Source organism: Artibeus jamaicensis, unplaced genomic scaffold (assembly GCF_021234435.1).
Source record: "Artibeus jamaicensis isolate MK-2021 breed Jamaican fruit bat unplaced genomic scaffold, CSHL_Jam_final contig_465, whole genome shotgun sequence".
NCBI classification, from domain to species: Eukaryota; Metazoa; Chordata; class Mammalia; order Chiroptera; family Phyllostomidae; genus Artibeus; species Artibeus jamaicensis.
The window spans coordinates 6,587,067-6,612,299 of record NW_026521843.1 but is presented as its reverse complement, the minus strand read 5'-3'; the positions used below and the strand labels follow the sequence as shown (position 1 = coordinate 6,612,299).

Sequence of the window (25,233 nt, the reverse complement as noted above, 5' to 3'; positions counted from 1 at the left end):
GAAATACAGCACACTCCCACGCCCTGGTCGAGGTGTCTAGGGATTGGGGAGGGGCCCTTCCTTCCCTCTCTTAAACCATAGAATCAGGTACATATTGTGTTATTTTAGTTTTAGAAGTGGTTCTGGAAACTTAGTTTCTTAGCAGAAGCAACCAGAATGTTTAGTGAAGGAGAGAGGAACTAAAAGATATTACTGACTGATCAACAGTGTTCCGAACCACACAACCAAACCCTCCACTCCGAACTCAAGTGGACAGAAAGGAACACTTATTACAAAACAGTCACTCTAACCGAAACCAGCAAGCAAGTCTGCTTCCAGGGCTCACAGAACAGTTAATGACTGTCCACTGTGGTGAATGATGCAACATGTTCTTTACATGACCGTGTTCAAACTTTTAAATTGCTTAAATTTCCCATTCTTTCACTTTTCTTTCTCCGTCGTGTACATCAATTGTAGGCAGAGATGTGCTAACGTCCACCCCACTATGAGAACTGCATTTGTCTGGGACCTTGCACATCCGCCAATTTTTATTTATGTATTTTCCAGTTTCTGTATTTTCAGACAGCAGGACTGGAAGGATTCTGACACTGAGTGGCTGCAGAGTCTCCACTGAACTCTACCATCTGACGCCAGCTTCACCCCGTATCTGCCTGCCCCCGTCCTCGCAGTAACTCATCTTTATAACGCATCCCAGAGTAAACTGTGGATGTCAGCGCACACTTCGGCACGGGTGTCACTACGCAGAGCGCAGGGTTTGCTTAGGTTCTGCTGTTCTCCTCTTGGGGTAAAAGGTACATACAAAGATGTACAGTCTAAGTGCACATCTGTGAGGCTGTCAAGTACATACACCGACGTAGCCCAAAGCCCCAAAAAGACAACAACACGGACGTAGCCCAAAGCCCTGCGAAGACACCAAACAAGGGTGCTACAACACCCGTCCCCAATACTCCCCACACCCGCCCTCCTGCGGACAAACACTGCTCTGGTTTGTTCCCATCACAGACTAGTGTGACCCTTCCAGAGCTTCCACGGATGGAGTCAGTACAGCATGCACCCTCGCGTGACCCTTCCCCTCAGCGTGTCTGAGAGCCACCCACGGCTGCCGGGTCCCTCGGCAGGCCACTCCTCCTCGTGGCTGCGCAGCCTTCCAGCGTAGCCTTCCACGTATTTCGGATGCTGCCCCGCCGCTCTCCTACCGCTGGCCACGGAGCGTGGTCTTGGTGTCGGGCCACTACTCGGAGAGCGGCTACAACCATTCCTGCACACATCCCTCGTCGGTATAAGGTTTCACTTTTCTTGGGTAAACACTTAGGAGTTGAGCTACTAGGCTCTAAAGCAGCAATGTTTACTTCTATTAGAACACTGTAAGACCTTTACCGAAGTGGCTGTCCCATTTTACAATCTCACCAGCCACTGGCAAGCGCTCTGGCAGCTCTACACCCGCACCAAACTTGGCTGTTTTCGACCGGCTCATTGCAGTGAGTGCGCAGTGGCATCTCACCGCGGCTTCCCCCGCACCTCCCTCGCCAGTGACTATGTCGGCCGCATTCCTGATGGTTTATGTATCTGATGTGTGAGCAGAACATCGGAATCACTGAAGACTCAGTATGTCATCATATGCAGACCCTCTCTCTTCCTAGGAATATATTTGCCTTGAAGTCTGTTGAATCTCTTACTAATCCAGCTAGGTTTAGACCACAGCTGCTTCTATTAGTTAGTATTTGAGCTGGTGTACAGAAGTACATTTTCACCCCCTTTCCCTTCAATCTCTGCATGTTCTCGGGTTTCAGGTACGTGTCCCATAGACAGTGCGAGCTGTCACCCGGTCCCGCAGTCTGTGCCTTTCCACAGACTTCTGTCCACAGGCCCACAGGGTCTGGGAAAAGCAGCGCAGGCATGAGTGGGGTCAGCAGGGTAGTAATAATTTATAGTTTCAATTTGAACGTTTCACCTAAAATGTCAAATGCTGTGCTTGAGTGTGATATTGTTACAGAATGACATGCTCATGATTTTGTAATAAAAGGGGGGCGTTACTGGTGCCGGACCCTGTATTTTATAGAGTTGGTGCGTCTATTCAGGTCTTCACCAGCTACCTTACTCTGTAGTTTCTAACTGTTCTATTTTCTCTCATTCCCCTCTTTCCTTGTATCCGAACTTAGAAGACATCATTCTATTCCTTAACGACTACACCTAAAAGTTAACATTCACCGGCACCTGTGAGGTTTCCCTTGGTCACCCAGCCCCCCGACCGCTGTCGGCCCGCTCTCTGATCTGAGTCTGTTTCTGTTTTGTTTGTTATATTTTGTTCATTAGATTCCACACACCAGTCAATCAAATGGTACTTGTCTTACTCTGACTGGCTTACTTCACTTAGCAACCGCAGGGTGACAACCAGAGGGAAAGGGGGTGGGGAGGTAGGAGAGGTAAAGGGGGATAAATGGTGATGGAAGGGGACTCGACTTGGGGTACTGAACACACATCACGCAGATGGAGTATTACAGAACTGTACACCTGAAACGTATCATCTTATTAACTAATGTCACCCCAATAAGTTAAATTTAAAAAATAAAGTGAATCAATGACTTCACCCTTCTCCCAAACGACGTAAGGGCCTTCAAACACTGTGGTTCGCAGTCACGGCAGTGAGACCACCTCACAGAAAAGGACTGAAGTGGCGCTCACGCACACGATGGCGGTGTCACCGCCTCAGACTCTGTGTGCGCACCTAGAATGGTCAACGCGAGTGACCTAGTAGAGGAGTGATCGGGCACAACCTGGTTCAAGTGAGGAGACGTTACCTCCTCCCTGCTGCATGAAATACTGCTCCAGGTTGTCACAGTCGATTTTGGTTCTGCAGAAGATGATCGCTTGGTCCATCTTGTGCTCCTTGATTGCCCGGACAGCATACTCCCCCTTCAGGACCTTAATGGCTTCGGACCACATCTCTTAAACAGCACAGTGACAGCAAGAAACAGGGTTTCAGTCCAACACTGTCATGACCACGCGTTACTAGTCACAGACTTACTGCTTACCTCACCTTAAAACGCTGCTTCAATTCAAGTAATACCAACAGGAACAAGAACTAGTAAGACAGGGTGAAATAGTAGGATAATCCATTTGCTCATTTAGTTTCTTTATTATTCCACGTCTCTATTATTTTTGTTGCTTTTATTTTCAGATTTCCTATTCTATTTTTATAGTTAACCTCAAGTTCTTCAAGAGGGTAGACAGGATAAACAAACTAATTTGTTTTCAAAGTCCTTCAGCTCATTGTGTTCATGTTTTTTACTCACCTGGACTGTTCGCTCCAGGTCTTGTGTTATCTTTTGCATGTACTTCATCTGTCTACAAAGGGAAAAGATAAAAGGGGCGGGGCGTGGTTAAGTCACAGTTCAGAACAGGTGTCACTTTTTTAAATAATTGTATTTGCCTTTAGACAGCATTTCAGACACACACCTTTATCATCTGTGGGCAAAACTGTTCTTCAGATTCAGAAAAACTCTAAGGCTGCCCAATTTTAAATGTAGTAGTAAAATACAGAAGCGGTTTCTACAATTGTGTGTATTCACTACACACACGCTTACATAAAGGACAATCTAGTAACAGTGGGTGAACTGACCCAATGGACACAAGCAGCTGATTCTCCTAGAAAATAATGCACACCAGGAAGACGCTAAAATACTAAAAATGGAAATCACTGTATCTGACAAGAGATTATACGCAAGGCCTGTCCAGAAAACGGCCAGCCACTGTTACTATAACGAGAATGGTTTGTGCAACATCACCGTAACCTGGCCACCAAGGAACAATGACGACTTCACTCTACTAATCAGTGGGTGCAGTAGACGCTGTTGAGTGAGCACGTGTGCTGTGTGGCCATCGCACTCAAAATGACTGAGCAAGCAGAGCAGTGAATCTGCGCCAGATCTTTAATTAAGCTTGAACGTTCTCTGTGTAAACCACTGGATGATTCAGAAGGGAGCTGCTACGGGCAACTGGTGATTGGCAGCTTCATCACAACAATGCACCTGCTCATGCATCACGTCTCAGGCAGAGGTTTTTTTTTTTTGGTGAAACATCAAATCACCCAGGTGACTCAGCCCCTTGTAGCCCAGATGTGGCACCCTGCAACTGCTGGTTTTTCTCAAAACTAAAATCACCTTCGAAAGGGAAGAGATTTTAGACTGTTGATGAGATTCAGCAAAATACAATGGGGCAGCTCATAAAGATTGGGAGAATGTGTGAAGTCCCCAGGTGCCCACTTCGAAGGGGACTAAGGCATCACTGTCCTATATACAATGTTTCTCACATCTTGTATCTTCTTCAGTAAATGTCTCTATTCTTCACAGTGTGTGGCTGGATACTTTCTGGACAGGTCTCGTATACAACTTAACCCTATTTAATTATAAAAACTGTATCAAAAGCAACTTTATATAAAGAGAAAAATAAGATGAGTCCATAACTTATTCCATGCCTTAAAGGCCTAAACTTTCCCTAAACTTCTGCTGGACTTCTCTTGACGCAGGTACAGCAGTTGGCTGTTCTGCGCGTCACTAGGAGTCCCAGGTCATGCTAGCGTATGACTGCTTTGCTCCAAGCAAACACCACCCTTGTGAAGTACTTACTCTAATGTGGCTTTTCCCGAGCCTTTCCCAGAGCCTGTCGGCTTTGGGATTCACTGGGACAACCACATGGTGCACGGTATCGGGAACAGAATCTTCTCCTTTCAAATCAACCCACGTGGGAAAATGCATTATCTTCTCAGACAGTTTCTTTACATCAAAAGAATGCAAAGTAGCAGAGCAAACAATCACCTATGAAGAGAAAAATCAAGGTTTAGACAAACATTCATTTTATAATAATAATAATAATAATAATAATAATAATAATTCCACCAACAGTACCGATGTGGGCCACACCAAGCGCCAGCCCGTAATCTAACAACAAAGTCAATGCCTCACTCTCTAGCAGCCACCAGTGGGCTGACCTTGGGCAGGCTGGCCTCTCTGAGCTGCAGTCCCCTCACTGCCACAGACATCATGACATCTATTCCTCAGGGTCCTACAAAAACTAAGATGAAAAGGTCCTGAAGACATAAAATTGTACGTTTTAGACTTACCTAAAAATTTACAGTTATCTAAACTATACTGACTTCTATCTCTTGAGAGCTTCTACCTATGGAATTCTCCCTAAGAGAAGGATGAGAAAAATAAGAGTAATATTTGAAGTCATAATTACTAAAGAAACAACTGTTTTTCAATAGCTCAAGATACTTTTTCTGCAAACAGGAAATAGTGTTCATAGCTGGGAATATAAACTCTAAATGCTCTGTAGGAAAAAACACTAAGAATTTTACTGAAGTCTTCTATAACACATAAGTAATTTCCTGAAATTCCCTTCTTTATTTCTAAAAGCACCTTTTAAGACTGTTTCCTCCATGTGTACTATATTTAATCAAGTACTAAAGAAAATGTTTATAGAGTAGTTAATCAGAAAACATTAAAATAAGAGGTAAATCAAAGACAAGACGTTACACTTTAACACATAATGATTATTTACACGCACTTAAAGATGATCAGTTGCTTTTTACCTGAAGTCTTTTTCCATCAGAGGTAATCTGAGGAATCTGATTGTGAATCCTGTTTATGAAGTCAGAGTACCCTTGAGAAAGAAGCCCATCCTGCAGAAGAAGTGAAGAAAAGAGTAGGTTTTAAAATCAGTAGCTAAATATTTTTTTTAAAAAACAAATGTAAGATATGGAAACTAATTCATAGATACATGTCCCTGTATTTTCTCAATGATTATTTTCTATTAAAGATTTAAAGACAAATTATAAATTTAACTTTAAATCCCATAACTAAAATATGAAAAAGTTGACAATAAAAAATCCAGAAACCATACTTTAGTATTCTAAAATAAATACAAAAGCTCCTACCACATGTCCTTAAGTGTATGATTTTAATATGGAGAAGAACAACAAAAGCCTGTGCTAAAAATTACTTCAACCCATCTCGAAAATAATTTGGAAGTATGTCTCAAACTTATTAATGTCTTTTCATACACTTCATATTTTGCAACTATAAGGAAATCATTTGTAATGTGTAAAAAAAATTATGTGCAAATATAACTATTTTAAAAGAAAAACAAACCTACATATTTAGTAACAAGCATAGCTAAATAAACAATAAAGTATATATAATACACCATTAGACAGCCTTTAAAAGTCTTTTACAAATAATAACATGAAATATAATACATTAAAAGTAGATACATTACTCAAAGCTTGATTTCAACTACATAAAATAATATTTACATAAATATAAGGAGCGAAGGAAATATACCAAACTGGTAACTTAGGTATCTGAATCATGACTGAAGTATATTTTTAATTCATTTTTCATACTGATCTCCAAAAAGAAAAGCAAACACTTTAACAAAGCGTAACTATATTTCAACCTACGGCCTCATCCAGGACCAGGAATCTAACTTGCGATAAGTTCAGCTTTCCAGTCGACACCAAGTCATCCAGCCTTCCCGGGGTGCCGACTACTATATCCACCTGGAAAACAGCAAAAACAGCTCCTGACGAAAACTGGAGAAACTGTTATGTCACCTTAAAGTAGCAACCGACAAAGAAATACTGTATATCAACACACTTGTGTTTGATTTGAGATTAATCTGAAGAATCTGGCCAACTGAGTTTGACATTCTTAAATGTTGCATACAGTCTAACATAAAATTTGTACGATTCAAGCAAAAATCAGATGAATTTATAGGAACTCTGAAATTCAAATTCTGGTTCCACCACTACTGAGCTGTGTCTTCCAGCTCCAACCTTCGCATTTTTGAAAGAAGTAACTCATACCTCCTGTACTTTGCGAGATGACTGTGGGGTGTGAAACAAGACCCACGAACACTAGATGCTGGTGTGCTGGGGGCTTCAGCACACGGGCGGGTTTGGCGACAGTGACTACTGCCCGCCCAACGTGTAAAATAAACAGACACCGTGCTGACATCTTGTAAGTGCTGTGTCATTTCATGTTTCCACTAAGTCAAATACTACCATTATTACCCCTATCTTTAAATGAGAAACTGAAGTTGAGGATACGAAAGTCAAAGGCATTTAGATGTACAAGAAGTAATACCTAAACTGGGATTTGAATGTGAGACAAGGTCTAATTCAAATAATAACAAGTTTTAGTTAACTTTTTGGTACAAAAATTTTTAAATATACACAGAGAATAATACCGAGCACAGTACGATTACAGCATGCCCACACAACTAACCACAGTTCCCATTCTCCTGCCCCCGTGCGTCCTGTACTCGAGCCCACAGGGTAGTAGTCATTAGGACCGTGGGCTCTGAGGCAGGCTCCGCCCAGGAGCTGCAGCATCTCACGAGGCCGCATGCGATCTGTGAACACGGGGAAGAGCACCCTCTCGGCAGCTATCGTGAGACTGACTCAGAAAATGGAAGGGGCGTTCAGGGCGTGCCTGGGCGTTTCTGGAAAGCAGTCAATAAAGGTTAAGTGTTTGTAAAGTGTATTTGTGAATGTATGCATGTAAACACAAACAAAGTATTATATAAAAAAATCATTCAATAAACTAGACAAGTTGAAACTTGCACTCTTTATTGATAAGCACGAAAAATCACTTCTGTTCTTGTACTTGCTTTCTCTCCTCAGACTAAGAGGTAACCCTCCCTGACAAATTTATTCCTCCAGCCTCATTCCTTCCCCGCCCCAGCCTTTGGAAAGTGGAATACTGCGCTGAATGAACTTGCAAGTCGATCCATTAAAGGCATCCGTATTCCCATGAAAAGCACAACAGACATTTCTGAAGGAATTGCTCCATTTGTACGGATAACTGTACGCAAGTCTTAGTTCAAACAGGAGAACCCAGGGAACACTGTCTGCAGAAACGAAGACAAAACCTGTTTGATGCACGAAGAACCTGCTCCGTGCCGTGCACGGTGACGGGGCCGCACATGGTGACGGGGCCGCACATGGTGATGGGGCCGCACACAGTGACGGGGCCGCACACGGTGACAGGGCCGTGCAGAGCAGCGCACACGCCACCACTGTGATCCTCCGTGCACACCTCTGCAGCCCGGATTCCCACACCCCGTGGGAATTTTCTCACACAGAATTTCAGCAGGTGGGGCTGGCATGAAAACAGGCACAGGTCGCTCAGGTTTAAACAGGAAAAAAGGTAACGCAGTTCAACTGAAAAAGCTTGAGACCCATGGATATGACTGGTATACTGATGCCAACCATTCCACCAGCCCTCAACTGCGCGTACCGCATAGCTCCGCAACTTTAAAGACTTTAAGAATTAAACAGTTCCACTCTCGCTCCAGAGCTGACTTCTGCCACAGCGTGAGACAACAGAGGGCTAAGGCCGAGCCAGAGAGTGCTGGAAGGTAACAGGAGTAGAGATGGTGAGGGGAAATGAACAGAAGACTGTATTAGGTCCCGTACGTAGAATGAAGTTGAATCCCACCAAGAAAGCTACGTGACCATATTGCCTTGACTCTGCTATCAGCTTTAGGCCAACCCCAAACTTTAGACGTGACTGATGAAAGCAGAGCTAATTCCCTAAAAGCTCTGTAGCTGAAAATATGAGTTAAGAAATTTAGTAACTTATGAAGAGAATGGATTTATGGTTAAAGAACCAAGATTGGGAATGAATATATTACTTCTTATGAGCACTAAAATATAACCCAGTAAGAACGTATTAAAGCGGTATTTATCACTCTGTTAGAGTAGTTTAAGTACCGTACTCCTAATAGGCCATACCGGGGCAAATCTGACATTCAACTTAAAACTTCGTTTGAGGGACACCAGTGTAACAGGAGGGAGGAGGACACATTTGCCCTGGATGACCAGGTAAGGGGTGTTTTACACTGAATGACAAAGCGGAGAAGGCAGTGGAAGAGAGATCTGAAAGAAAGAAGTCACTTCACACATACAGAATCTTTTATAAGCTTCTACGCACACTCAGCTTCACAGACTTGATGAGTACAGTTAAGAATTTCTCAAACTTCTCCCCAACTAACAAAGATCAGTCTTCACTCTGCCCTTCATAAATGCAAGGCTAAGCACAGCCTGTGAGACTTCCCCCTCCGTGCCCCTGAACTCACCATCGCCTACCGGAACCACCCCCTACCACCCTGCACCCACCCCAGGGATCTCTGCCAAAACTGCTACCCTTCTCTGCAATCCACTCTCTCTCCGTGTCTAAATTCCAGTTGCTTCTTCTTCAATTATTCAACCTCCCTTTCAAAAACGAAACGACACAATTCGAGTGATGATATCCTTTGGTGGTCAAAAGGTAAACAACTGACTTCTGCTGGTATTCTGCATGAGGGGTTTTGAAGAGACTACTGTTCTGAATACTTTTGGGAAAGAAAAGGCATACCTGCAAGATGTCTTTGAACAAATACATACCTTTCCTACTGTGTTTTAGTTTCAGCATCTCTTGATTTCTCTTGAAGCACAGCTACACTGCCCAACAACCCCCCAGTACGTTACTTTCTCAAAATGCACAGTGCCACTCACCCCATTGTCTAAGACGGACAGCTGATCCCGAGCCGCGACACCTCCGATGATGAGAAGCTCCCTGAAACAAACGCCAGAACAGTAGTGTGGGGAGATATGAAGCGAGCTTTACTGTGTGATTTGCATCCGCTTCTTCTCGGTGAAAATTAAAGTAAGCGACTCGGAAACAACCCTGCAGGTGCTGAAGTGTGGGGAAGCGAGCCGCGTGTGGAAGCAGGGGGCACACAGAACGCCTGCCCTCATCCCCAGAGCCTCCGGCTTGAGCTGCCTCCGAGCCTGGAGCGGAGGCTGGAGGCTGGAGCCTCCGAGCTGGAGCTTTCAGAGGAAAGGCTCATTTGCACTGAATACCAAAGTAAGTGCCCCACAATTTACCATCTTAACAAACTGACTTCACTTTTATGTTCCCTCCCAGCCTTTGTCCATAGGCATACTAATTTTTGCACATAATTACATACAAAAATCAATGCGTATTAGCATTTTACATTCTTCCAAAAACACTCTCACGAAGAGCTCCGAGTTTCCTATAACTAAACAGAGGCCCTGGTCGTGTGCTCCTAGAGCGACCTTCCCCATCGCAGCCGCAGGGCACGCCGCCGCATGAGTTTGTTGTCCTCCCTACCCCCACAGCCACGGTCCCCACGCCCCCACATGTCATCAGATGGCAGTAGAGACCGATTCTCTCTGTTCCATCCCTGACCCCTAGACTAAGACTTCACACACCACTGTTATTAGAGTTGCTGCACTGGTAACATGCATCGATCCTGAAAATGAAATCAGAAATTTGTTTACCTAAAAAGCTGTATTAAATGTCACTTATCCCGGGATAAATTTTACTCCTAAGAAAGATCAGTCTCAGAAAGACGGGCCGGCACAACGCCCATCAGTCGAAGTCCCTGAGCTCAGACAGCGGTGACGGCTGCCGGCGCGGCCCAGCGCCGTGGCTTCCTCGGAACCGTACACTCGACAAGGCGAGTGGTACAGCGTGACTCGTGTTTCAGTAAGAAAGCAGTTCAAAGTAAAATGAACAAAAATCAAGTGGCGAATCAGCCGACAGAGAGATTCACTTATGTGACATGGCCTTCCCCGAACCAAACGGGATCCTCCGGAGCAGGAAGTTCCAGGAGATCCCTGAACTCACGGCGGCAAGAGCCCTCTAATGAGACAGGGGCCAGTGGTACAAAGGGAGCCATTTCTTTTCTATGCGGATGAAGTGACAAATTTAATAGTGCATGACATGCTCTGTTTAAAAAACTAATTTTTACTCTGACAGTTTTGCAAACCATGACTCTTCATGTGAGGGACACAGAAAAAAAACTCAAATTTTCTTTTCTTTTAAATCAAACTTACCACATAGGCGGTTTTATATAGAAACTAACTGCTACTGGATGTCAAAGTTAAGTAAACTCTCATGCCTCCGTGTGTGTGCACACACACACACACGGAATTTCCTCCTCGTTGTCGCAACCCCACTCTCCTTCCCAAACACCTCACACCTTAAAGGCGGCGGGCGTCTCAGCACAAGCGGAAGCTTTACCTTAACTTCGGGTTGTCGATGTACTTCTTAAACTGTTTGACGTTGTTCAGTGTCTGCTCGGCCAGCTCTCGGGAGGGCTCGACGATGAGGGCCTTGGGCGCGTTGGGCAGGAACTTGGTCTGGGCCACCTGGGCGCTGCCTTGAGAGGGTGAAAAAGATCGGGGCGCATTCTAATTACACCCCAAGGTACTGCTGTCTGTGAAACATGTGTGCAAATATTACAATATCGAAACTGTAAATAACTGTTTTCAAAAAGTGTAGGAGACAGTCTAACAAAATGCACGACGGCCAGGATTCCTCAAATGAACTAGGGTTTCTTTAAATCTGTCTGCAGTGAGTGCTGTGATGACGTGAGTTACGAAATGCACTTCGAATAACTCGGGTTACACAGCGCCTGGGGGAAGAGTCTGATCTCTGGAGCCGGACTGCTTGGGCTGCAATTCAGGCCTACCCGTTACTTGTTCTGTGACCCTGGGCAGGTTGCTTCAACTCCCTGCTCCTTGAGTTCTTTGTCTGTGAAATGGGAGGAGTCCTACCTAACAGGGTTTAGTGAGGCTTACATAATCTTTGTGCACTGAACCAGTGCTGTGGCACTTAACATGCACGTGTTATAAATGCTAAATATCATCACTATCGCATCCCCAAAACGCCCAGACAGAAACCAAATACCTGAGAGTTCATGAATCAGGTTTTGAATTGACTTTCACTGACGTTTAAACAAAGATGTGGGCCTACCGCAGCAAGGAGACTCTGCACTACTCACTCACCAGGAGGGGCCCTACCGGCTGGAGCTTCACCTGCACCCACCCCCAGCGGCGTTACCTGTGTGCTGCGATTTGACGACATAACTGTCTGGCGCCTTGGAAAGAGCTACAAAACCGTCTTTTGGTGGAAACTTAAATTCTTCTTCACCAAAGTTAAATTTTAGTTCAGCATTCTAGCATGGAATAAAGGAGAAAATGAAATTGCTTAATCTAATGGCAAACCAGCCAATACACAACAATGCACATCAAAGTAGCTATGAGCACAGCAAAACTTCTGCCTGGATTCTCACCTTCAACACGCAGGCAGGAAAGAGGGCTTGGTTCTTCAAATGTGGTGGTATTTCAAATGCCAGACCAAGGTCTTTTCCTTTAAAAACAGGAAGTAGGCTAAAGCAGCCGAAACTTGCACGTGCTCGCCATCAGCCTGCCACCGGCCTGCACACAGGCTTTCCCACGTGCTGCCACGGGCGGATGGGCCGCCCTCCTCAGCCCTGCAGCTGTACCTTTACTTACCTGATTTCACCATTTACATGGTGAGTATCTCAAACTCAGTAAGTCCCCAGGAGAACTCCTATCATCCAACTGGCTCCCTGATACTGCCCCCGCCCCCCACCCACCAGTCTGTTTTCAACACAGCAGCTATAAGGATACTGTTAACAAAAGCCAGACAATGCAAATTCTCTACTCAGAACCCTAATGGCTTCCAATCTCACTCAAAATAACACATCTGTGTCGTGACCAAGAAGGCCCAGATGGCCCGGCAGTACCACCTCCCCCACGCTCGTGCGCTCCAGACCCAACGGCCTCCCCACGTCCCTCCGATCCCCCAGCACGCTTTCATCTCAGGACCTTCGCATTCACCTCTCCCCCTTCCTGAAACACTGTTCCAACATACCTGCTCGGCCCACCACCCAGCTCATTCAGATTTCTCTGCAGTGTCGGCTCGGGCGAGGAGCCCTCTCGGCCGCCCTGTATGCACTAGCGCACACCCCCAGACCACCGTCGCTCTCCACCCCTTACCCTGGTGCACATGCTCCTCCCGTGCACCTGTTCCCAGCTGACACACTAGGTATCTGCTGGGCTCTTCCCACCAGCAGGGAAGCCCCCCAAAAGTCGATGTTTCGTCTACTCCGTTTTTTGCTGAATCTCTAGCACCTACCAGGGTGCCTGGCACAAAACAGACACTCAGCAAGTATTTGTTCAAAAAAAGGCGGAGCGGGAGGGAGAGAGAACTGAAGAAGAGGGTGAGAGAATTAAAAACCACCGATATACCTTCTCTGACAAGACAATCCACAGAAAGCTTACCATTTTTGGAGAATTTGACATGTCCTTTATCTATATCCAGGTAACACCCAATGGTGTCATGCATAGTGAATTCCTAGAAAACCAGCAAGTCAAGTGCTGTTAATAAAATGCAGATCCTTAAGTAATGTTAGAAGTTCAAATACACCTGCATCAGAAGTGTTAGTCGTTCAACCAACACACTTCCTGGAAGCTGACGAAGTAGTTGAAAACGCCAGCTCCAGCCTTGCACACAGAACAGTAAAAACGTCCGACAGGTGTCTCAGAATCCACATGACTTTGGACTCACCAGAACAGGTATATTTCAATTACCATGATTGAGAATAAGAAAAGAGAGTAACATGTATTAAAGTCAAAGCCAACATCAAAATGGGGTAAAAACAGAGGGCCAAATAATGTATTTTGGAGGGGCTAAATTTCATCATTCCTTCACTGAAGTCCAAGTCCAAAGTACCAGTGGATAACACAGGGGTGGGCAAAAGTAGGTTCACAGTTGTGAGTACGTGAAAGTTTATTCTTGTGTCGCTTATTACTATTAACCTACTTTTGCCCACTTGAATCTGAGAATCACTTCTATACCTTCAGTCATGTCATGAGTGACTGAGTAAGCACGCAAGAAAACTTACTAACGCCACAATTAAGTCAATTAAACAACTTACCTCTCCATAATTATCAAACTGTTTATTATGGGATTTCTTTCCTGTTCCTCCAAAGCCAAATCCAAACTTGTCAGTACCTAGATTTTAAAAATTCTTTTACTTATGTGGTGAGAGTAAACATAGTATTAAAAGCCCTATAAACAAGGTCTATAGACTTATAGTAACTTAAAGCATCTATGCAGCACTGTGTGGTATGTGTTCACACACACGAACTTTTCTCTCACTTCCGACTCCTAATCTTCACCTACGCATCCTGATTTCACGCTGCCACACGTTTTCTGGTACTTCAAATCTCTTTTGGAACAGGCTGAGGTACAGATAAATATGATTTCCATGTCTCTAAAATACACACTCTGTATGGCCGAGTTGATTATTTTGTTCCCCATGATACTAAACGCTAACAGTGCACGAGTATAAACTAATAAAGCCCATTTGCTCTGGAAACACTTACCGAGATCTAAGGAGGCCTGCATGGAAGACCACCCAACCCGGCACAGCCCCTGGTCGTGGCAGGACACCTCGTAGTAGTGCTTCCCTGCAAGAGCGGGATGTGTTAGGGTCCACTCAGACCACACCCGAGGCACACTGACCACACACCGCTGTCCCATCGTTTCTGAATTACAGTTGGTACGATCCAGATGAAGAGTTTAGGTCTTGTGACATCAAAAATCTGTTCAGACCCTTGACAAAAGGCTACATCAAGGAAGCTCATTTACCAGAACATCGGGTCACAAGTTCACTCGTGTACAGACGGAGGTCAGTACCTTTTGTGAGTCCTTTAGTGGCCCTGCATCCGTGCCACTCCTTCACCTCCCTGCTCTGGCAGCAAAGGCCGTCGGACCCGATGGCTGCACGGGAGAGAAACAGAGAAGGACACGGCAGTCCGGGTCAGAAACCACGCACTCCAACGCAGCCTTCATTCAGTGTCACCAGTTCCTTCACTAGCTGCGACCTTCCTGATAGCAAGGCTGATTCCTGAGTGACAGCAAAACCTTCCCTGGGACAAAGTCCCCTATTCACCCCCCCACCCCCGGAGGGCCTCAGCCATGCCAGGGACCCATTTCTATGGTCATCTCTTCACTAGGGCAAGGTTTTACTGCAACGAGTCCAGAAAGGACTCAGAACAGCACCTGACTGGCATTGACGGTGGCGGCATCACCAACACCAACGTATTTATAGACTCCCACCATCTGAGTTCTTCACAGAAACGGACACTCATGGAGGACGCAGCACCCACTCTGAAATCCTCGCTGCTCTCACTTTACGCTTCAATCAGGGCCTGAGCAAACACTGCTCTCAAAGGAAGACGGGAACTGCGTCTGGCCTGCGCCCAGCCCCAGGACCCAGACACCACGAATGGAGAGCAGGAACAAGCACAAACAAGCAAACCGGTAGCTGCTGTTTAATAATATTACAACTCTGATACACAGCACAGTCAGTGCTTACTGGTGCTTTAATGGCTTTAAGCAAATTAACTTTTGTCTGTAGCACAAAGAAACGGTAACTTCTGTCCTGGTTCAGGCTTGCCACTCATACCCAGCAACTGACTGTAGAATGAACTTCTTCAAACAGCACGTCATCACACATTTCACTTCACTTACCAGAAATTCAATTACTTACTCAAAGTATAAATTCTTACTCAAAGGACACTACATTATATAAAACTCTTAACTTTTTAAAAAGTTCTTTAGCAATGGCAAATCCTTAAAATGTTTACATTTAAAATTCAGCATGCATGTATACGGAGATACAGTTTACTTCGAATCACACGGTGGAGAGCAGCAGTCTGGGGTTTTCTGCTGGTCCGGCTGTTTTCGTCCTGAGCCCTCACGCCCACGCCACAGTTCCCAGCACCCTGCTCTTCCCAACAGCCCCTTGTGACGATCCCTCTGACTTCATCACTCACAACTCAGAGTGCTGGCTCACTTTCTGTGAAGGTTTCATAACACCCTCGTCTTTGTTACCCATTCTCAGCAACAGGCTTTGCTTCACCGGCAGTGTCCCTTGTAAACAACGCGCCACCAAAAAGCTCTGTGTGTGGACCCTCTGTGCTGCCACGTTCACTGCGAAGGGTCAGACCTCCTGGAATCGTATCTACTTTCTCATTCCCATGGTGATGCCAAACTGCTTCCCAAAACGGCAGTAATTCCTGTCGGTTATCACCCTCTTGGATTCATGTCAGTCAGACGGGCACAAAATGGCATCTCATTGTAACTGTCATTTCCCTACACCCTGTGAGTTGATCTCGCACGCTTACTGCCATCTGGGCTGGCCCTGCAGTGAACGGCCCATTCACATTCTCTGCCCGCTTCCATCACCGGTTGCGTGTCTGTCTCTTCCTTAACAGAAACAGGCAGCTACACAACAGTCCGTAACAGTTTACAAGGACTTCCTTTCATCAACATTTCAGTATTCTCTCCATATTTACTGTCTTTTCATATTCTGCATCTTTTCTTTTACAATTTCTGACTTTCCTATTTGGATTAGGAGAACTTCCCCACCCCTAAATTGTTCATGTAGTATACGTACGTATATATTTAAGTCCTAAATACATAAAGAATTTGTTTTTGGACGTGAGATGAAATTGATTTAGCATCAACTTCATGTTACTCCAGATGGATCATCAATTGTGCTGAAACCCTTAATGAATGGTCCTTTTTCCCACTGAAATGTAGCCTTTTTTCCACATATTAACATTTCATACATATTGGGATCTATTTCCATTATATTCCATTGACCGTCTATTCCTATGTCCTACTAAACTGTGAAACTGGAGTGACTGCGTTCTAGAATTTAGTAAATTAAGTCTTCACTTACTATTCTTTTTCATTATTTCCTTGATATTCTCAGGTATTATTAAAAACAAGCCCCTGAATTATACATGAGTTGCTAAAATCTATCCACTTACCAAAAGCAGATCCTCTGTCGTACGGGTTCATCTGCCACTTGTTGAGCACTAAACAAATTAAAGAAAGAACGGTTGCCAACGGATGTATGAAATTCAAAGCACTGTATCAAACTAAATCATACATTTTATATCTCATATAACAATTCCTCTGGGTTCAATCTGACATTCTCTGAAATGTACAAGCACAAGTGTGGCTGTTTTCATGAGCTGCAACACCGAAATGGAAGACAGCAGCAGGCTGCAGGTACCCATCTCCCTGCGGTGCGCCCTGCACAGGCGGCGCTGACCTTCACCATGGCTGTGAGGGCTCCGAGACAGTCAAGTTCTGGCAACCACGCAAGCTGCCTTCAAACATGATAAAAATAACTGACTAACACGTCAAGATCTAATTATCATTTTATCGTTTTTTAAAAAGCCCATCATCTTAAATAATAACATATTCAAAAGTCACAAAATGTTTCCTCCTGAAAGTCACAACATGTCAACAGTACATGGACAATCAAAGGATCATAACAGCTATAGAGAACTCGACATGTTTTCAGGCCCAATTTCCTACCCAAGGTAGAAACCTTCTCTCAACTTCCAGTCAAATGGTATCTAGCATCTGCTTAAACACTCTGAACATGAAGAACTTTCTCTTGAGGTTCTCTCTTCCACTGCTGGCTCAGTCTAGCTGCTCAGAAGTTAAACAGAAACCTTTATCTACACTATTTCTAATTAGTCCTGGTCCTACTTTTTATGGAACAATTATTTTCTCCCCAGATTCTTCCAGTGATTTAACAATGATCTCTTTTACTTGTGTCTCCATGTGTAAATACCCAGTTCTTTGTTCCTCATAGAACACGCCTTTTGGAACTATTACCATTCTGCTTCCTCTCGGAAAGCATTCCCTTTTATAACCATCTCTCACTACTGATGGTTTAGAATTGTTACAAATTTTGAAATCGCTTCTGAACAGGCCCATGGTCTCAACAGTCCACACCCACTATCTATCTCACCACTCACTCACAAGTGAGTTCACTCCACCGAGTGTGTCGCACTGCCGCTCCCACTCTGCCGAGAAGGAGGTCGATTCCGTTCCCCCCACTCTGAGAGAAGGAGGTCTCCCCTCTGGGGCTCGAAGGAGGTGCTGACGTGCCACACTGACTCCACTTAAGCTTGTAATTTTGTTGCAATCCTACTTAGTCTTATGAAACAAAAGTGACTTAAATACGGAATAAATTGTGTTAAAATATAACAGAACCATTGATTACTCAAGACAGAATGGATTCAGAAACTATTTATCCAAAGTAACATAATTTAAAGATGAAGAACCTGGGGGAGGATTGTTCACAGTAAAGACTGGACCAAAAACCCTAGTAAAGGAATGCTTTCCATGCAGACAGAATTGAAAATAAACTGACTTTAAAATTTACACTTTACAGTTCAACTTCCTGAGCTCCTCCTTTCTTATCTTAAAGGGAGAAACGTGCCTCTTTTCCCTGTGAAAGGAATATTTCCCATCACCATTAGTTTTTATTCCATCAATTATTTGTAAAAATCCTTCCTTATACCTTTATAAACATTGTGCTAACTTAATATTGGGCACAAAAAGACACCAAGCTAAAAATATTAACATAACTAAATGAAAGGTATCAAGTTAATAAAAACATTAGAGCAACTACACGTAGTTTCCCAACTCCAGCATTTTCCCACGAGCGCTAGTAGCACTCCGAGGGATGCTCGTTCACTGTCACCTAAGCTCTGAAGGACACCTGGCGTCCCTGTTTCCCGTGCGCCCCACGCTAATGCCACCCCCGGACACTGGCAACAACAACCCACACCCAAACCTCACATCTGTACGTGCCAGTGGTAAGAGCTGCTAATTTATACGAAAGAAAAATGTTAACACCCAGAAGTACCTGAAGCACCCGTTTTAATCGTCGTTTTTCCTTTTTTGCCTTCCTGCTGGTCTTTCAGAGTCTCGTACACGATCTGGATAACTGGAATGCTGAACGCCTGCCAAAGACACGACAGCTCTCTGCACCAGCATCCAGACGTGAATGCCAACGTCACAACCAACACACACCACAAAAGTTATGCACACACAGTGAATAATTACCCGTATTTCAGATCACTCTAATTTTATTTGCCCAAACCCAAAATACCAGTAAGATTCACAAGACAGCTGACTGAATGACAATAAGTGGAGGTAGCTCACATCCCGCAAAAGAACAGAAACCTGATGAATGAACGTGAAGGAAAGAGAGAATATACCACCCAGGCTGACAAACTGTTTATCTCGTCTAGGCTGATGGGAGATTGATCCCTATTTGCAATCTCTTTGTTATGTGAGCCACTGCACTGAATCTCAGAAGTGACTGTAAATACTGGAGATAATGAACTGTTTCTGCAAGAGGAGTTTATATCCTTAAAGGCACACTCTCACAGAAGTTCAGAATTAGCTGGCAATAAAAACATCACTCTCAGTGGCAAGCAATCAATTTGTCACATTCTGGAGGAGGTTGTTTTATTAAACACTTCACAGTCAAAACTACTCTTCAAAGTTGCTTTAAAATACAACTTTCACAAAGTAAGTCAATTTAAGTTTATTACTTACACCAGTTTTTCCACTTCCTGTTTCTGCAGCCTAAATGGGGAAAAAAGGTGATTTTACAAATTCAGTTGTCAATTAAAGAAGTCAAATTAACTAATGGTACCTAGAAATCTTCACCACTGGCTAGCTTTACTTTGACAGTGAGCCCAGATCACTCAGGTTGCTCAGTCAACTGCAACTGCTGCCGATCTTGCCACTTCTTTCCCATTCCCTGAAAAATCTGGTCTCCCCTTTCTTCCCCCATTGCTACTACTCAACCTAAGACTTTATCGTTCTAACCAAGGTTACAAAAGTATCGTAAAAGTAGCTAAGCCCTCAGAACTATACAAGCTACCACCAAATTGGTCTTCATAAAAACACAATTCTAACTGCACTTAACGCATCTGTACTTGAAATTTCCAATGATCTCCGTGCCAGCAAATACCCACCCCTTTCCAGGACTCAAGGAAGAACCCACATCTGAGTCACCATGTATCTAGCACCTCACCTTGCGTTCTACCCCACCAGACACACATTTTATGCTTCCATTTAATTGAACAACCCCAGGATCAAACCTGCATTCTCCTCTTCACTGTTTCCAGGGATGAACTCTCTACCTGGAAATCATCCCTTTTTCACCCTCCCTTGTCCAAAATCTACTTCCTCAGGGAGAGTCCCTTGTAACCCCCTCCTCCAGAAGGGTCCGTAGCCCCCCTGGAACCCTGCAGTACTTTGCATCCCTTACCCGGGTGCCACACTCTCTCTTTACAATTATCTGTGTGCACATGTTCCTGTGCTGCAGGGTTTAAGCGTTTCAAGGGCAAAACTGCATCTTATTCACCTTTGTTTTCCCCACAGCTTCTACCTATATTTGAATACAGTACCTGTATCCAAAATCTATGCACATAAATGTGATTAATTTGGTGAAAACATCACTTCTAAGCCCACGGAGCCCCTACGGTGGTACACAGTCATCCCCGGAAGTGTGCATCCCCGGCTCCCACGCGGCTCCCCGCACCCAAACGTACCATCAGCACATCGCCACCTCCCAGGATCAATGGGATGGACTCTGCTTGGATATCAGTTGGGAGACTAAAAGAACCATATTTTGAAAAATTTCAGTTAGCAAAAAAAAAAAAAAAATCACCTAACATAATTAAGGCATATTAAACTATAATCTTAAGTGAGAATTTTACTTGGTAAATACTACCACCCTTTTTCAGCTAGAAATATATCAAAGTTGGAAAAGAAAACATTCTATAAGTTAGAGAATCACAAGAAAAATTTAGCCAGCTATCCCCCAAAATACCTGATGATATTTTAGACAACTGTTTAAAGTATGAAGCATTGTTGCTGCAGATACATTTAAGCTTTGGACACTTACAGCCAATCCATCTCCTCCACGGCCTGTGCAATTTCAGGCATAACACCCATCTCTGAAAATAAAAATTAACTTTAAAAACACATGTACTAAACTGAAATCATACTGCTCTTAAAATTATTGTTTGTAGGAACAGTGAAAAGGCTTTGAAGCATAGCTCAATTACACAGCACCTCCTGAGCTGGAACTGCTGAAAGGGTGGAAGTTTTAGAGAAAGGCCTGAGTTCAAGTCCAAGCTCTCACAAGCAATGTCACCTTGAGCAAACTATCAACCTGTTCTTTCCTCACAAAACAGGGCTCTTAGGGGATACAGGAAGGTCACAGATAATGTGTCACTCATCTGGCACATCACTGTCACTTAGCACACAGTGACTGCCAGTGTCCCTGTGACAAATGAAAAACCTGCCAGAGTTAGAGAGCGGGCTCTAGATCAGCATCTTGGCTGTTTCATCTAGAGATGATGGGAAATTCATGTGCCTAGAGAGCCCACATTTATTTATTTTTTATTTTCATTTTCCCATCACATTTATTGGAGCCATAATCAAAACTCTGGTTAATGGAAAATAAAGGAACAGTGGTAAAATCTTGGGTAATTGGGAATGTCACTGGGAACTGGCCACCCTTTGGTTCACAGGCCTGCACTCAATCCACTGGGCCACACCAGCCAGGGCTAAAAATCTTTTTCAAAAAGAAAGGTTCTCCTAACTCTAAATCTCCCCAGAAAAATGCACAAATAGAAAAACTAATCAAGATTTAAAGCTGCATATCAAGGTGACTTTCTAAAAATGGTCCTTATTAGATTCTGGCTGATTCTCTCTCCTTAAAAAGCAAACTGCTGGAACCCAGAGATGGTCTTCAACAGGCTGCACACTGCAGGCCGAAGCAGCCTGTGAAACTGTTGAATCGTGAGCAGCAACCACAGACTGCTTTCAGCAAACCTGACTTCTTGTTCCATCCTGGTCATGTTCTCTGCATGTTTGCTCTGAAACTATGTTTTCTTTAAATATAATGTTTCTAACACTTATGGAAAAAATAGGAACAGCCAAGTTCTTTAATTCTACATCTGTCTTTACTTCACAGACTCTTCAAGCCCTTACCCACGTGAACCTATAAAATGACAACCTGGAACTAAATGCTCTACACACCTTGGCTCTAAAATCTTGCTTAAGGAGAGAGGGCTTGGGGGAAAAATTAGCTAGCAGTGAATAAATTTCCCCTTGCCTCCTATTATGAGATGCAACTACAACAATCAGAAATCCTGACTCATGGCTAAAGATGTGGAATTACTAATGTTCGTATATGCGAAAGCTGAAAAAGTACAGTAACACTTGAAGTCATCTTAAGAGACTAAGAACATTAAAAAATAGTAGGCCTAATTCGATACACTTACTGCTATGTAACTACCATGTTTAAGTGTATGAAAGGCTTACTGTAGCTTCTTAAAATGTATAAACCGATGATGCTAAAGAGGTAAAAGAAACAACTGTTAGGTTACACATGCTACCTCAAATTCCTGTTTGAAATAGAGGAGATATCATACAGCAAGTAAGTGACTGCTTTTCAAAATTTATGCTAGGCTACTATGTATGAGAATGAAAACGCTTTCCCTCCTAGCCTCAATACTATTTAACATTGGTGTTGAAATGACAGCATTTCAGGTTTCTGTCTGGGACATTTATTTTTCAGAAGGGCCTGAAAAAAATTGAACGGAGCCAGTAGAGTCATTTTCCCAAAGGAGCCCTCCCCACGCCCTGCGGCCGGTCGGCCTGGCCAAGCCAAGCCACTGTTCTCAGGCGCGAGGGAGCTGAAAAATGTTCCCGGGCACCACTGCCACGTCCGACAGGCAGGGGGCCTGGGAGCGGAGAACTGTTATGGCCACAAGCCGCCGCCGCACCGTCTGAGCAGCTGCGGGTCCCTGCGGGACGGCCATATGCAGACCCGTAGAGGAAAAACAGCATGGGGTGGCCCGGGGAGGCCCGAGGAGGCCAGGGCCCGCACAACAGACGTTAACCGCAACCCTGAGCGCGCAGAGCCGGCCTCCGGGACACCCCTTGTGTCCGCGCAGCGCGCGGATCAAGGGCACCGCCGTGGACAGCTCCCTCCTGCACCGCGAAGCCCCTGTCGACCCCCACACCAAAGACTCCCGCCAGCTGCCCGAAAGCCCTGGCGTGGATCGAGCCGCCCGCACCAGCCCGCGCTCCAAAGACGCACCGGAGAACGCCGCCATCTTCGCCCTCCTCCGCTGCGAAGCTCGCGCTCCCTCCCTCCGCACGGACTCTCAGCGCCGTGGGAACGCGCGCTTCCGGCCCTTGGCCTGCGGCTTTGCAGTTCCGGGCGGGGACCCGGCCCAGGGAGAACGGTTCCGGCAGGAAAAATGACCCTCCCCGGACCCCAGAGCGCGGACACAGTTCCCGAGGATCTTGTCAGGACCAGTTATCGTTAGATGTAACTATTAGTCACCATTTGTTTGGGACCCGCTGTGTCCTTGGCACCACAGTTCCACATATAGGGAAGCAGAAGAGGGTCAACAATGGCCCAAGATGTTCTGACGGCGGAACTGTGCCCTCTTCTCGCTCGCTCAGCCCCGGAACCTCTCCAAGATCAGCAGCGCTTGGTAGGGAGAGAATTCCCTGGGCAGAAGGTACTGAACTCGTTGGCCAGAAAACCAATACTAGTGAGCGCCTGGCACGCTATAGGCATTCACTTAAAATAACGATTTAGGTCTTCCAACCTCCTTGCCAGGGTGTTCGACGTTGGATTGATAGTTTCAAGTTTACTGAACTTTCGAAATTAAGTTTGGACTCCTTTCCCTTTGCGGAAAGATAGGAAAATTAAATAAATGTTCAATACCCCCAACAACTCTGTCAGGTAGTATTACTATCTTCAGATGAGGATACTGAGGTTCAGGAAAGCCACCCAGCTGCTAAATGGCAGGGTGGTGTATGAGCGACCTCTGGCACAACTCCAGGGTCCATGGGGCATATCATCAGTAGCCTGCCACAGAACCACGTGGAGTCAAGTGATACCCTCAGCCAAGATGTATAGATGGAGTTGGTCTGTGGGAGTCGTACTCCTTGTGTTTGAATTTTAGCTCTGCCACTTGCTAGCTGTGTAACCTGAGTAAGTTGGGTCTTCAGTCAACTCATCTGTAAAACAGATGTCAGTAATAGTACCTATCTTGTAGGATTGTTAGGTGGATTAACTAAAATAGGTAAAGCACCTAAAATAGTGCACAGCACATGACAACAATTTGTGTTAGTTCTGTTGTTGCTAATACATGTAACGGGATTTGCCTGGTGCTCCAACAGCCAAGGATAATACATCCAAGCCCGCAGCTTCCCTCCTCCAGGGCTGCCATGCACATTACATTTTATATTCTCATTGTAGTTTATATGAATGATAGCCAAGTACCCCACGTTCCAAAGACAGGGACAGGATCCCATGTGATGGAGGACTTGCAGAACAGAAATCTGCAATCAGATTTTTGCTTCTTTAGCCAGTCTCCATCTTAAACATATGAAAGGCTTGAAAGTACAAGTTAAAAGAAAAGATTTCTCTGAAGAGAGTCGTTGAGATGCGGTGGCATCTCTCCTCTCTCAGAGGAGAAAATATTTCCCAGGGGACTGACTGCTCAGACAACTTTTGCCCTCTGGAAGGATGGGGGGGAAAAACAGGGCTGTGCAGTGAACACTGGAACAGCTGCAGCTAGAAAGCCCTGAGGGCAGGGAAGGAAGAGAGACAGAAGGAGGAGGCTGCTGCGGACCTGAGCACATCTGCAACAGCCGCGGGGGAGACGTGTGACTTTTTCCTCCGAGGGCTAACGGGACCTTTGGAGAGTGGACTTGAGAATTTCTGCAAACAGAATGTGCCAAAGAGAGCTGCCTAGAGAAACTAAATGATGCAGCAGTCAGACCCCCTGTTGTATTCACCTTATAACTGGAGGAGAGATATCTGTCACCTGCCTGGAGTAAGTTGCACTTGGAGAACACCAGCCAGAGAATCTCCAAAACACCCACAAAAAGTACCCCCTGGGTAAAAGAATCAACTTTGAGTGTGACTGAGCCAGAGAGCACTGGAATCAGATCACCACGGCACAGATAAAGGTGAGTGCCACCCCCCTCAGCCCCTGCCCCAGCTCAGAAACAACAGCTAATGGGTGAGGGGAGAGCAGAGAAGAGACTGACCACACCCTCCTCCTCACTGCATGCCAGGGAGGGAAGAAGCTGGAATATTGGTTGAAGTTGTGGATTTTGATCATTAATCACACTGTTCAATTGCAGATATGAGGCCATCATGGTGATGAAAGTGACCAGACAACTTTTCATGTTCTGAGAGTGACCAGAAAAGCTCTGGAAGATGCTCACGGCTCCATCTAGGTCAGGGAAGGAAGTGGCCCATAGAGAGGGTTTCAAGGTAATGGACCATGCTTTCTGCTTATGATCTATCAGCTTTAGCTCATTTAATATAGTGCTTTAGTAAACATAAATGAGAAAGAGAGAGAGGAAAGGAGGGAGGGAGGAACTATACACTTAGTAATGTGAACTGGGACAA

At 44.8% G+C, this 25,233-nt stretch overlaps 1 protein-coding gene across 1 annotated transcript in view; it reads right to left on the bottom strand.

Annotated features, from left to right (window-relative positions):
* Positions 1-22,989, bottom strand: part of DDX1 (DEAD-box helicase 1) — a 28,136-nt gene extending 5,147 nt beyond the window's left edge. The window contains exons 1-19 of the mRNA XM_037151756.2: positions 22,894-22,989; positions 20,686-20,737; positions 20,330-20,393; positions 19,326-19,355; positions 18,628-18,724; positions 16,727-16,774; positions 14,583-14,666; positions 14,270-14,353; positions 13,819-13,895; positions 13,163-13,235; positions 12,148-12,224; positions 11,916-12,030; positions 11,094-11,232; positions 9,560-9,620; positions 6,461-6,559; positions 5,591-5,680; positions 4,626-4,814; positions 3,294-3,345; positions 2,799-2,945 (exon numbers count right to left, since the gene is read on the bottom strand). Coding sequence (XP_037007651.1) covers positions 2,799-2,945; positions 3,294-3,345; positions 4,626-4,814; positions 5,591-5,680; positions 6,461-6,559; positions 9,560-9,620; positions 11,094-11,232; positions 11,916-12,030; positions 12,148-12,224; positions 13,163-13,235; positions 13,819-13,895; positions 14,270-14,353; positions 14,583-14,666; positions 16,727-16,774; positions 18,628-18,724; positions 19,326-19,355; positions 20,330-20,393; positions 20,686-20,737; positions 22,894-22,909 — 1,594 coding nt within the window. The 5' untranslated portion in view covers positions 22,910-22,989. The remainder of the gene's footprint in view (positions 1-2,798; positions 2,946-3,293; positions 3,346-4,625; positions 4,815-5,590; positions 5,681-6,460; positions 6,560-9,559; positions 9,621-11,093; positions 11,233-11,915; positions 12,031-12,147; positions 12,225-13,162; positions 13,236-13,818; positions 13,896-14,269; positions 14,354-14,582; positions 14,667-16,726; positions 16,775-18,627; positions 18,725-19,325; positions 19,356-20,329; positions 20,394-20,685; positions 20,738-22,893) is intronic.
* Positions 22,990-25,233: the final 2,244 nt, after the last annotated feature.